Consider the following 13898-nt stretch of genomic DNA (forward strand, 5'->3'; position numbering starts at 1 on the left):
AAAAGAGAATCCTCAGAATGGGAGAAAATATTTACAAACGAAGCCACTGACAACAGATTCATCTCCAAAATATACAAGCACTCAATATCAAAACACACAAACAACCCAGTCCAAAAATGGGCAGAAGACCTAAATAGACATTTCTCCAGAGAAGATATACAGATTGTCAACAAACACATGAAAGGATGCTCAATATCACTAATCATTAGAGAAATGCAAATCAAAACTACAATGAGGTTTCACCTCACACCAGTCAGAATGGTCATCAAAAAATCTACAAACAATAAATGCTGGAGAGGGTGTGGAGAAAAGGGAACCCTCTTGCACTGTTGGTGGGAATGTAAATTGATACAGCCACTGTGGAGAACACCATGGAGGTTCCTTAAAAATCTAAAAATAGAACTACCATATGACCCAGCAATCCCACTACTGGGCATATACCCTGAGGAGACCATAATTCAAAAAGAGTCATGTACCACAATGTTCACTGCAGCTCTATTTACAATAGCCAGGACATGGAAGTAACCTAAGTGTCCACTGACAGATGAATGGATGAAGAAGATGTGGCACATATATACAGTGGAATATTATTCAGCCATAAAAAGAAATGAAACTGAGTTATTTGTAGTGAGGTGGACGTACCTAGAGACTGTCATACAGAGTGAAGCAAGTCTTGAAGAGAAAAACAAATACCGTATGCTAACACATATATCTGGAATCTTAAAAAAAAAAAAAAAGTGGTTCTGATGAATGGACTTGAGGACATGAGGAGGGGGAAGGGTAAGCTGGGACAAAGTGCAAGAGTGGAATGGACATAGATACACTACCAAATGTAAAATAGATAGCTAGTGGGAAGCAGCCGCATAGCACAGGGACATCAGCTCGGTGCTTTGTGACCACCTAGAGGGGGGGATAGGGAGCGTGGGAGGGAGATGCAAGAGGGAGGAGATATGGGGATATATGTACATGTATAACTGATTTACTTTGTTATACAGCAGAAACTAACACACCATTGTAAAGGAATTATACTCCAATAAAGATGTTAAAAAAAAAAACAACTCAAAAAAAATAAATAAATAAAGGCAACTTGAGTAAACTGGGAGATACTGAATAAAAATTTTTAAATTATTAATATGGAGAACTGCTGGTCCCTAAAGTACTACTCTGTAATAATCCATGGGTAATAAACTACTTAATAAGAAAATCAGAGTTCCTTCTTAAATACTCCCATGTCTCTTTTACACTGATAAGACGCAAAACAACATATTCCATATGTAATTGATATAAAGGATGAAAAAGGTATAAAATTAAATCTCTGATTAGAATTTGTAAAAATAACTTTTCCTTTATGTAGAGAAAGATGCTTATAAACGTTTTCCACTCTTTATTCTGGCTATTTTACCGTTTTATGTATAGAGACTTAATGCTTTACTTTTCAGGGCCTGCATTTCACACGCTCACAGTAGCTGAGAAAACACACTACCTTGCCCCTATCAGTGACAAGTGGCCTGAAATGAAGCCACCCTTCCTTGGCAGCATCGCTGAAAACCTCTGAGGAAGAATCTTTCCGGGATCCAGAATCTTCTGAGGACTTTTGGCTGTCTGTGATCTATAGAAAAGGCCAAAGAAAACATAGCAAATGTCAGCTTTTTTCTTTATAAGTATTTGCATGTTGAAATTGTTTTGCTGAAAAAGACTTTTACTAAATCTTCGAAATGAAAGGCTATTTTTGAAAAACCCTAACTTTATCAATTACATTAGAAAAATTTCTGGTTTTGCTTTTTAAAAAAATGGGTATCCATCAGGGACTTTTTAAAGTCCCCTGAAGGAATTTTTTTAACCACTAAAAAATAATAGAAATAGTATAATTTACCTACTCTCAAGAGCTCACATTTTAGTGGGAAAAGGCAAAGAAGAAAGAAAAATAAAACAAGAAAATGATCAGATTGTGATTAGTGCCATTCGGAGAATGAAACAGGGAGATGCAATAAGGAACAACAGAGCAGCAGCTATTAACTGGTGGTGCTGAGGTGAGACCTCTCTGCAGAAAGAACATGTGAGATGAAATTTGGAGAAAACATTTTAAAAAGAGGCAACCACGAAAGATCAGGGGAAAGAAAAATTCAGGGAGAATATATAGCTACTGAATGTACGTTCATTGTTATCATTTTTTTTTTGGCCACATCAAGGCATGTGGGATCTTAGCTCCCCAACCAGGGATTGAACCCGTGACCCCTGCAATGGAAGCGCAGAGTCCTAACCAATGGACCCTGAGGGCATTCCCTCACTGTTATCATTTTAAATGTTCACTTTTCCACGGAAGTAAGAGAAACAGCTAGTTATAGATTGTTCAGGGTACTTCAGGCTGTGGCAGGAGTGTGTGGGAGGCCATGAAGTGATGAATCAGAGGAGTAACATCATCTGATCATACAGCTGAAAGGTTGCTCTGCTTGCTACCTGGAGAACGGATTTGAAAGGGACAACCATGAAAGGAGGTGGTACTGTGGGAATCCAGGTGAGGGACGGTGGCAGCTGGGACTAAAGTAGCGAAAGTGAAGACAGAGAGGAAGGTATAGGTTCAGGGTATGTTCTGGAGGTAGAGCGGACGGTACTTGAAAGGGAAAAGAAAAAACAAGCTTCATTCCTAGACCTGGTGCTTGAACAAGTGGGTAAATTGAAACGGACTTAGACAGATGAGGGAAAAGGAGGGATACACATGTCTGGGGGGGTCGGTCCCTGAGGTCTACTTAGTCATGGAAACCTTGAACTGCTTGTTAAACGTCCAAATGGTGATGGTGCAGGGCAAGAGCCCACATGAGCCTCAGTTTGGGGAAGAGGTCAAGGCTGGCAATATACACTCGGGGAGATCTCTGGGTAGGAGCACCAAGGAAATGACGGTAGGTGGAGAGGAAAGGGGAGTCAGAACCAGCTCTAGACTTTCCAACATTTTAAATATTACACAGAGGCAGAAATGGAAACCAGCAGAAGAAGGTGTTTCAGGAAGTAAGTGGGAAATTACGCTGGATACTCCTGAAAGGTCAAGTAAGTGAAAAACCCAAGCAGCCAGTTGTTCTGGAACCTGAGTGTCACTGGTAACCTTGGCCTGAACAGTGTCATTCTGATGCGTGTGGGGTGAGAAAGACGTGATGTGGGAAAGTAGAAACTACCAACAATTTTTTTCCCAAAGAATTTTGCTATGAAAAATGGAAGAGTAAATCGGAGCAGTAAACAGAGGGGGACGTGGATTCGAGGAAGGTTTTTCTTTTAAATACAGGAAATCACAGAACATGCTTCTATGTGATGGTGACTGAGCCAATGGAAAGAGTGATTATGCAGAAGAGACAGGGGTCTTGAGAAAGTGAAAAGTGATGGAATCCAAAGCAGAAACCTGGGTGTTTGTGCTTAATAGGATAATGTGCCACGTAAAAAGATACTTATTAAGATAAGAGTAAGGAAGGCAGAAAGTGTGGGTATAAATGAAGGTCCTGGTATTTTTGGAGAAGGTAAAATAAGGAAATTCCTGTCTAACAGCTTTTATTGTTTCACTGAGGGAAAGGCATGAGGGAAGGATAGACAAGAGAGGACAGGGCGGATCGTATTGGGGGGAATTGGGGGGAGGCAGGAAATAATAATGTTGAGGATAGAAAAAAAAAACATACTGCTGGGCAGTTAAATATTTGTCCGTAAACTTACAAAATAAGAAAAATCAGCACAATGTGTGTAAACTGCTGTATATTTGATGAATATGTTTAGAAATCACAACTTAGAGTGATATTTTCCAAATGCACTTGAAAGTTATAGAATAGGAGGTTATGATATTTAAATATGAAATACCTAACGGATAAAAGAAATAATTCTCTATGAAGAGCTAAAGTAAATTCAGGTAAATAGAAACATTTATCATTTACCGATATTTTAAAAATACTGAATACCTACCTTGATTCCCTTCAGGCTAGATACATGCTTAAAGGACCTGTTGGAAAAGAAGTCTATCAATATTTGCAGTAAATGCATAAAAATACCTTAAAGATGTAAAAGTAGTTTGACTATTACAACTACCCTTTCATTAATAAGCTGACATTTCATCGTTACCATGTTAAATGATCAGAGTTTGATGCAAATGAGGAAAAACAGCTAGTTTTATAAGTACCTAAACTTTATAAGTACTTAAACTTTCTATTCCATGATAGAAGTTTTCTTAAACTGTAAGTTAAAACCATCTCTGAATAAAAGGTGAGATTTTCTTATCCTTTTTTTTTTTGTATCAAGGAAAAAGCTACTCAGACTGAACATTGGCCGTTATGTTATTATTTACCCACAGGTGTGATGCTCTATTACGGATTTCCACACTGTCAATAATGACTGGTCAGTGGTCACCATCAGCGGTCAGATAGAGACAGGCACTTCCACACTTGTCCAGCTTGTGGACACGGCGGCAGCAAGTGCATTGTCAGGGCTGGTCATGGCCGCCACTCTTCCCTCTGACCATATTCTGGATGTTTCAGTACAGAGAACAGCAGCTGACACTGAATAAGCTTAGGGCTTCAGAGGACAGGTCCACATTAATTATTCAAAAACAATTTAACCTTATGGGACAAAGTTGTTTTCTTGTTGTTTTAATTCAAAGTTCATTAAGGAACTTAGGATTTTAAGGTGTGATCGAAGATGGCGCTGTCCTCTCCTCTCAGAGCCCCCCACCCCCCAACAAGGCAACCAGAAATAGATACGCAAACTCATCTTCAACAACATCAGGAGACGCCTGTAATCTGAACTACAGCATATGAAGAAGTGGGGTTAAATGCAGTGAAGTAAAAAGTGGATACGGGGAGAGAGGGCGCCAGTGCTTACACGTCTCCAACAAAACTGCAGAGCACTGTTTTCTGAGAGATCAAAACCAAGCTTTCCTTGTTGGAACAACAGGAAAGGGGGTACCAGTGACAGGAGCCTCACTGATCACCATGGGGCATCAGGGGAGGTGAGGATGAAGGAGGAAACACACGGTCCTGCCATCTTTGCAGGAAGCACTGTGTAGCTGGGGTAAGGTGAAGGCGACTCTGAAATGTGGCTGTTTACTGATACCTTTTAATGAGGGAGAGTAAAGGCTAAAACGGCTCACACATCCCACTCTGCATCATTAGAAAAATCCCTGCTAGCCACTGCCACTGCCCTTGGCCACACCTCACACAGACTCCCCTCAGGCAGCTGGTTCAGGAGGAATAAGTTGGAAAGCAACTGACAATAGATATTAAAGTAAAAAATACACATACCCTTTGATGTAACAATCCTTTTTCCAACTGTACTCACATATATGCTAAATGAACTATGTACAAATATAGGCACCGAAGGATTATTTGTTGTAGCATAAGATTTGATCAACCTAAACGTCTGTTAGAATACAGAACACCAGTTAAATATATTATGGTATAACTACTCAGTGGAAAATTAAACAATCATGAAAAAGAATAAGCCAGGCATACATGCACTGAATGCTCTCCAAGACCAGTGTGTAGCGCACCTATCATCTGTTTATACAAACAATCAGCACACAGACGTATACAAGCGTACGTAAACGCGTGTATGGCTTTATGCACAGAACAGCTCTGGAATTATACAAAAGAAAATGATGGCACAGTTATGTCTGAGAGTAGAACTGGGTGACTGAAGGCCTAAAGCAGAAGTAATTATTTAATATATATATTTTTATATGTATTTTTGTATTATGTTTGTGTATTACTGATTTTTAAACATTAATTTTTTTAAAAATTCAATTGAATGTATTATCATGTCACAACTTTGATTTTTTTTTTTTTCGGTACGCAGGCCTCTCACTGTTATGGCCTCTCCCATTGCGGAGCACAGGCTCCGGACGCGCAGGCTCAGCGGCCATGGCTCACGGGCCCAGCCGCTCCGCGGCATGTGGGATCTTCCCAGACCGGGGCACGAACCCGTGTCCCCTGCATTGGCAGATGGACTCTCAACCACTGCGCCACCAGGAAAGCCCGCAACTTTGCTTTTTTATTTGCATTTCTAATGTCATAAAGTTAGAAAATATAAAAGACATCAGTAAATTCAGTATTTACATGTCAAGGCCATACTGAGCAGCCACTAACAAGTATTTAAGATAACACGCTTGAGACTTACAGTTTTGCATCTTCTCTGTAATCATCCAGGCCCTCATCGTATGATTTTGATCGTTCTGTCTTTGAGCTGGGCTGGGCATCCAGGCTGGGAGGTCCAACAGATTCTGCAATCAAAACCCAACATTTACACATGTGCACGTGGTTTCCAGATTCTTTTTAAATGGCGAGGAGATCAGGGGGTGTCACAGTATTTTAAATGGAAAACTGAGAACATAAGACAGTTCACATAACCGCTCCTTGAAACGTACCCTGGTCATGAGAGAGCTGACGTCGAATTAAAGGAGCTGACGTTGTGAGGCTGGGAGGGGCCGCTGCTATGGAGGGTACCTGGGAGGTGGAAGCAGAGATGACCGCAGAGGCGGGGATGTGTGGGATATCGTGATCGATGCTGGGGCTAGTAGGCTCATCTGTAAGGTGAGAGGAAATAGGTATCGTCAGTAATGATAAAATAATACAACAGTGATCAGTATTCATTATTGAAAGAACCACCGGGAATGTGTCACAGTTACTTGGCTGCATGTGGGTCAGACAAGTTAACCAGAGGTTGCAAGATTTCATGGCTTTGTGTGTATGTGAGAGGCGCATGTGTATGAAAGATGACCCAGCTTGCCAGCTGACAAATGCTGGAAGTACTAATTTCAAGGAATCCAACATTTACCTTAAAAGAAATTAATAACTATTAGGCACCGATGTCACAAATCCATCTTCGGACGATTTATTTTAGCACACAGAATAAGCCAGCTGTTAGGAATGGGAAGACCGAGCAGGGGAGGGGGCCAAGGACTTGTCTTGCTGGACTTCGTGGAAGCCACTTAATTCCTCAGGGTATTAAATTCATTCCCTATAAAGAAATTGGACTAGGATTATCAGGGTCACTTCTAGCTCAAGGGGACTACAACAATAAATCCACAAAAGGGATAAAAGTATCTGTTTAATTTATGTAAGAATATGAAATACTCTGGGGCTTTCATAAGCCAAGGATTTTTTAGGGGGCTTTTGAGGTTTGCATTTATTTTAAAAACTGACAGATCTGGCTGAGAGTGTAGTTACTATTGGATCTCTTTTCAACACTAAAGGAACTAGCTGAAAATCCAGAAAGTCTGCTTTAGGGATACAATTCTATAATTTTTATAAGTGTGAAGTTTAAAAAATTTTTATTTCCCTAAGGAAATAAGCATAGTATTCTATAAGGTGTGCTACAGATCAATTTGAAATATTTTGGGATAAAAGCCAACTACCAAAAGGAAGATAAATGAACATCTAAAATTATTCTGTGGTGAGCAGTTTCGTTAAACTTGGAACACAGAAATTTATCTAGTAAGAAGATGCCAATTCAAACTTGGGGAATCTGAGCTAAGAAGAGGGAATATTAAATGCAGAATTATTATTTAGTCACCCAATCACCCAGTCCCAGCCCTTTTGGGTAAATTTCAGATAGCTAAACTTACCTACAGAGACACTGTAATCAAGCTATATCCTACAAAACTTCTAAATTGGTTTAAAATGCCAGGGCCAGCATGGCTGCACCAATCAAATTCAATTTTAGTTAGGCTAATCCTAATTAAGTACACACATACTGGCCAACTTTAGGGTGAGAAGAACAAGAAGTAGTAAAAGTACGGCAAAAAAGAGGGGAGAAGGAATTTGAGAGGAACTCGATGCGGGTAATACAGCTGGTTTCTTTATATTAATAGTTATGAGTAGTAAAAAGAAAGATAGAAAATCAGGATTGGAGAATACACCTTAATACCTGCTGCTATAGAACAAATTACTTAGGAACTCATTACTCGTTTTGTGTTTACTTGTGAAAGATGTTGAAATTTATTTTCAGGACTTACTATGAAGCTTTACAAGAGCATGTATGTGTGGGAGTGGCCATAAACAAATTACTGCTAATGACCGATATTCCTAATTTTAAAAAAAAGTCGTTTATTTTCTTCATTTTTCTAAGTCTTTGTGACCCCAAAGGAATATTAGATATTAAATGTGTAACGAAATGTTGGAAAATTTTCCTTCTGCAAGACGTTTCGTTAGCTCTGTATTACACAGATAACTAAGTAAATAAATTGGCTCCATTCTGTGATATTTTGGGAATAAAGCCAAGGCACCTATTTACTTACTTACTTATTTATTTTGCATTGGTTATAATGTTTTCAAGTAACAAAAATAACTATTAAATTCACGGACTATTAAAGACCCTGTAGTGTGACGATACAACAGCAAGCCTTAATTCTTTGCTTTTCTTCCTTTTAATTTAAATGTTCCATAAAATAGCATAGAGTATAGACCAACATTCTCCAAAGTGTGTTTTATGGTATACTAAACTGAACTGAAATACTCTAAATGAAAGAAAGGATTCATGGTCAAATACTTCTAAGACAAATTGTACTACATCCTGTCTAGAAAATTCACGACATATAGGAGCATGTTAATGATGCTGAGAGTTCTATGGTGAAGACAGACAAAACTTGTTTAACTTTCAAAACCCAGCATTTCTCAATTTATTTGACCACTGATCTTTGTTTTTCCCCCTTTATCAAATGGAATTAGTGTTCCTAGAAAATACTTTGAGAAACATTGCAAATAGTCTCTTTTAGTCCATTTCAATGCTGAAGTCATCCCAGTAAAACACATATTTTTAAAAATAGCTAGATTGGGGCTTCCCTGGTGGCGCAGTGGTTGAGGGTCCGCCTGCCGATGCAGGGGACACGGGTTCGTGCCCCGGTCCGGGAGGATCCCACATGCTGCGGAGTGGCTGGGCCCGTGAGCCATGGCCGCTGAGCCTGTGCTCCACAACGGGAGAGGCCGTAACAGTGAGAGGCCCGCGTACCGCAAAAAAAAAAAAGCTAGATTGGAAAGACAAATACCCATTGGTCAGATAAAACTCTGAAGCTCAATAATAAAAGGATTTCAATATTAAATTTTGGAACTTAAGAACACTTACATCCATAGACAGCATTTACATCTGAACAGTAAAATCAATACTGTGTTCATATCTCCGTTCTGTATTCTACCCTATTCCGCTGGTACTGTTCAAATGACATACCAGAGTAACCATATGCAATATATTAAAGTCCTGGGAGGCATACAGGAAATAAATGGATTATAAAGACACTTCTATGCTGGGGGACTTTTAAGTCATGATTCATAAAACAGAAGATGTCATCCAGTAGGAACTAAGGCGACTCTAATAAGTACTTAAAGTAGAATGTGATCAGAACAAATTAGTATTTTTATTTTTAATAAACAAACAAAATGGTCTATTTTAATAATTATTCTAAATCTTTATGTATATAGAATAGATTTTTGTTTTATATTTTAGCCAAACTTCTCTTTAAAAGCACAATTCACCTTTTGATTTATTCCTGTACCTAGAAATATTAACAGATATAACTAGCGAACTTATTATTACTCCAATATAATTTCATTATATTATTCTTACTAAGTAGGAAGAAAGTATAATGCCATTATTCTGGTAACATCTCACAGGCCTGGGAAATACAGCCATGGGTTGTAGGGCTTTGTATGTTTAAAAAAAAATCATAAAATCATAATTTCTATAAAATATCTATCATTTCCATCTACAATGGAAATCTACTACTCTTTGAGGCCGGCCTTAAGGATACAGATACAAATATGAGCACAATTTAGGTTGAGAGTCCCTGCAATGTTTACAACTTGAATACGCCACATTTATAAAATATAAGTTATGTGGGACTGTTTTAAAAAACTGATTCTGACAGTGTCACCTGACAGTCCAAGAGCTCAATGGCTTTAAAAAGTTTCTCTAGAAGAGAAAAAGTCTGAAACAGTACTGACAGAGAATACAATATATTACAAAATTATGGCAAACTCTTCCTGAACCTATGGGGTAACAGGTTGAGTGAGAGTATGGCCTTGGCCTCAAAGCAAGCCTTGCATCACACACCTCCAGAGGGCGCTGTTCACAACGCATTCTGTATAAATGGTGCCCTCTGGAGTTGTGCTCTGCAATGAGGCTGAATCAGGGAAGTCTCTATTGCATACTGACTGTGTGACTTTGGGGAAGTTATTTAACCTCTCAATAGCTTAAATTTCTCATTTATTAAATGAAGAGAATACGAAGGACATATATGATGATCCTGTTAGCATATGATATCTTAGAGCTGCATAGTAATTATGATGAAAATTTGTTTTGTTTTGCTACACATTTAACCATCAAATCAAAATTATCATTCACCTATTATTTCGACAAATATTGAGTGCCTTCTCTATGCCAGGCATGAAGGACACAGAAGTGAACAAAAGATCTAAAATCCTGGCTCTCACGTAGTTCATGTTTTAGCTCTGCAGAGAAACATGTAATAAACAAAAAATACAAATGCCAAGTGGAAACAAGTGGTATAAAGATAAATAAAGTAGCTTAAGGAGATAGAGAATGTCAGGTTCTGTGTGTATTTTAGATAGGCTGGTCTGGAAAGGCTGCTTTGATAAGGTAGTATCTGAGCAGAGGCCCAAATGTACTGAGAGCGCGCGAGTCTTGTGAATATCTCTGGAATGCACTCCAAGGCTTGGAACTGGTGCCAGGGCGCTGAAGCAGGGTGTGCTTGGCGCGTTTCAGGACTGCTAGGAGGCTGGCGTGTGTGAAGACAGCGTGCACAGGAAGACGGGAGGTAGGGGTGAGAGGTGGAGTAGGGTTGTGACCCAGATCACAGAGGGCCTTGTCCACCTCAGTCGGGTTCTGGGTTCTATTCTGAGTAACACGGGAAGTAAAAAAGGGTTCTGATCAGGAGTGAAATGATCCTATTTATATTTTTAAAAACACACTGGCTGCTTTGTGGATAATATACCTGGGGCATGTGAGCAGACTAAAGCCTCAGTCAACATGATAGGTGTTCTGGATCAGGGCACATGCTTGTAATTTAAGTAATTTCCCCCCATGTAGTCCAGGATTGATTCTAAGACAAAGTAATGTGACAACAAAGAGGTCTTTTCAGTTGGCCCACAAGTTAAAATTTACAAAGAAATAAGCTTTAGAAAGTAAAAAGCACTGTTTAAATGAAAGGTTGATTACTAGCGGTCAAAGCGGTTCCACTTGGCTTTTGTTTCAGCTGAATCAACAACTAAGCACAATCTGGTTTGCTGATGGGTCTCCTGACCCCACCCCAGGCGGTGGGGATTTGTCTCATTAAAATCTAAATGAAAGGGCTTCCCTGGTGCCGCAGTGGTTGAGAGTCCGCCTGCCGATGCAGGGGACGCGGGTTCGTGCCACGGAGTGGCTGGGCCTGTGAGCCATGGCCGCTGAGCCTGCGCGTCCGGAGCCTGTGCTCCGCAACGGGGGAGGCCGCAACAGTGAGAGGCCCGCGTACCGCAAAAAAAAAAAATTAAAAATGAGTACTGAGTATGTAAACTTTAAAAACAAAACAGGAAAATGGATACTAGAAATAATTTTTGAGAGTAAAAGCTTATGGCTCTGGTTTTAAAAGAGTGTAGAAAATGTGGAACAAGTGTTTTAAGATCACAGTGTAAAACTCCTGTACCTGTTGAACTAGAAATACTTTGCTGAAAAGATGTGTTAATTATGTGACGTACTAGCCAATGACCATTAAGTGAGCTCACCTATAAATGGGATGGAAGCCAAGGAATCACCGGGTGGACTGGTACTTGAGGCCTTCCTCTCCTCCATTCTTTTTATATGGACCTCGCGGCGAGCATCATTAGGTAGCCAGCAAGTGGTGTCTGAACCGGGCTCTTGGTCATTCACTGCCAAGATGTAAGACTGATGCCTTAAAGGCTGCGGCGTTTGGCGACCAGATGGAGGTTTTTCTCTTAGGATGACAGTTTCTTTATTATCTACAGCATTTGATTGCTGAATTTCAGCCTCTTGTAAATTTAAATCTTGATTCCTTTGAGTGACGGATAATTCCAAATCTGGGGTGCCAGCGTTCTCACTCATCGGAGGGGCGGGCTTAACAGAAGCTCCGGATAGAGAGGGGGGCTTCCCAGTGTCCACTTGGTGATCGCGGGCACTTTCAGTCCTTAACCATGTCTGCTGATTCAAGAGACTGTTTTGATGCAAGTGATTTACTGGTCTTTGGTCTTTGATGGAAACAAACGAGTTCTGGCTGGAGGGTGGTTTTGTGACGTGCGTAGGTGCTTTCAGAGAATTATTTCGGACTTTCACAAGAGGTGACCTGTCTTGTGAAATACCTCGAGGCTGGGACATTCCGCAGGTAGTTTGAAAATTTCTGTTGGGCTGCAGTGGTTTCAGATCTGCTGGAATTCTTTTAAACTGAGACACCAATTCCACCCCTCTGCCACTCACTCGCCTGTTGTCAGAATTCACAACACTCGGAGCCACTGTAAAATTGGAACCTCGGAAAGATTTGTGAATTTCTTGCTGCCTATGCCTTTCATAAATACCTCGCCGATCATCCTGCTCGGTAAATCCACTCCACTTGTAAGTCTGCTTTCGTTCTCCCTTTACATCGGGTGGTGGGCATTCAGAATGGACGTTTTCTAAGGTTTCACCCTGTCCCTGGATAAAATCCCACGAGCGAGTTCTATGGTTACTAAAACTAATAGAAGGAGATGTCAGCGCTCCTTGAGATGCACTCCTTGGACAGTACTTCATTAACACAGAGTCCTCCAGCCTCTCCTGAGACACGCTGCGTTGCCGGATCTGAACGGACTGGGGCACTCGGTCCTGAGAGGTGCTCCGACGTCGTATCTGCAAGGCAGCGCGGTTCAGTACCACCTGGTTATAATCTGTTGTGCTCTGCGAGGCTGCTCTTAAACTATCTAACCTTTCTTGAATTGTCCGACAACCCATGTGCAACCGCCGGTTATCAATATACTCTTTGTAAGTTTTATAGTTTTTCCAGTCTATGTGCTGATGGGAGTTTGGAGAATAGTGATTGACAGATACGGGAGGAGAATCCACAGCTGGAGACCTGCTGCTTGCCAGTCCTTCTGAGTGTCCACTGTAATGGCCTGATTTAAGTAAAATGCCAGAAGGTTCCAACGACCTGGAGCCGGTCTGATGGATTAGATGGGACGTGGGAATCGAGGATGGTGGCGATGTGGTTCTTGATGCTGTTTTGAAAGAGGTCTGCTCGTTCCTGCCATACCTCACTTCCTCAGTTCTGTGGGAGGGAACCGTGTGGTTGCTTCTACTAGGTAACAAATCTATAACCTTCTCAGAAGGTACAATGACGGTCCTTACGCTTTCACTGCAGACACACACTGCCGTGTTTGACTTGGCCACCTCTGGTGGTGACGGAGGCACTTGTATTTCCATCCTGTAGGCCCTGCCGGGCTGCGTCAATACTGGGGGACTGGTCTGCGGTTTGCTCGTGGAGGAGTCTGGAGGAGCTGTTTCAGGGGGCGGCACCGGGGCGGGAGGGGCGGGTGGCAGCCAGGGGTAGCAGACTGGTGGAGGTTCAGGTATGTTGCGGGCATTGCCGCTGTAGGCTTCGTTGCCCTTCAGGTAGGCATCTTGAGAATACGCCTACATGAAGATGAGAGAAAGGGGTCACTTCAGAGTCATCAAAGGAACACCTGTTTCCATTCTTGCGATGCACTATGTTATTTTACGGTGCCCTGCCCTTGGGTGGCATTCACTAAAGCATGCAGGCAAACACAGTGCAAGGGTACTCCACAAATTCAGAAAAGGGCTAGTCTCTCAGAAATCAAATAAATTGTAGAATTTGCAAAAAATATAAATTACAACTGCTTATCTTCTCAATAGACCTGAAACGCAGCAAACTCCGCCCTGCC

The 13898-nt window shown here is 40.9% G+C and overlaps 1 protein-coding gene across 7 annotated transcripts in view; it reads right to left on the reverse strand.

Annotated features, from left to right (window-relative positions):
* The window catches only part of ARHGAP21 (Rho GTPase activating protein 21), a 127861-nt gene that overhangs the window by 21464 nt on the left and 92499 nt on the right, over positions 1–13898 (reverse strand). For all 7 annotated transcript variants that reach the window (XM_019933425.3, XM_019933423.3, XM_033852448.2 and 4 more), the window contains 5 exons: positions 11739–13629; positions 6389–6547; positions 6142–6244; positions 3937–3973; positions 1484–1609 (listed from right to left, as the gene is read on the reverse strand). In XM_019933425.3, the coding sequence (XP_019788984.1) occupies positions 1484–1609; positions 3937–3973; positions 6142–6244; positions 6389–6547; positions 11739–13629 (2316 nt within the window). The remainder of the gene's footprint in view (positions 1–1483; positions 1610–3936; positions 3974–6141; positions 6245–6388; positions 6548–11738; positions 13630–13898) is intronic.

This window comes from Tursiops truncatus, chromosome 2 (assembly GCF_011762595.2).
Source record: "Tursiops truncatus isolate mTurTru1 chromosome 2, mTurTru1.mat.Y, whole genome shotgun sequence".
NCBI classification, from domain to species: domain Eukaryota; kingdom Metazoa; phylum Chordata; class Mammalia; order Artiodactyla; family Delphinidae; genus Tursiops; species Tursiops truncatus.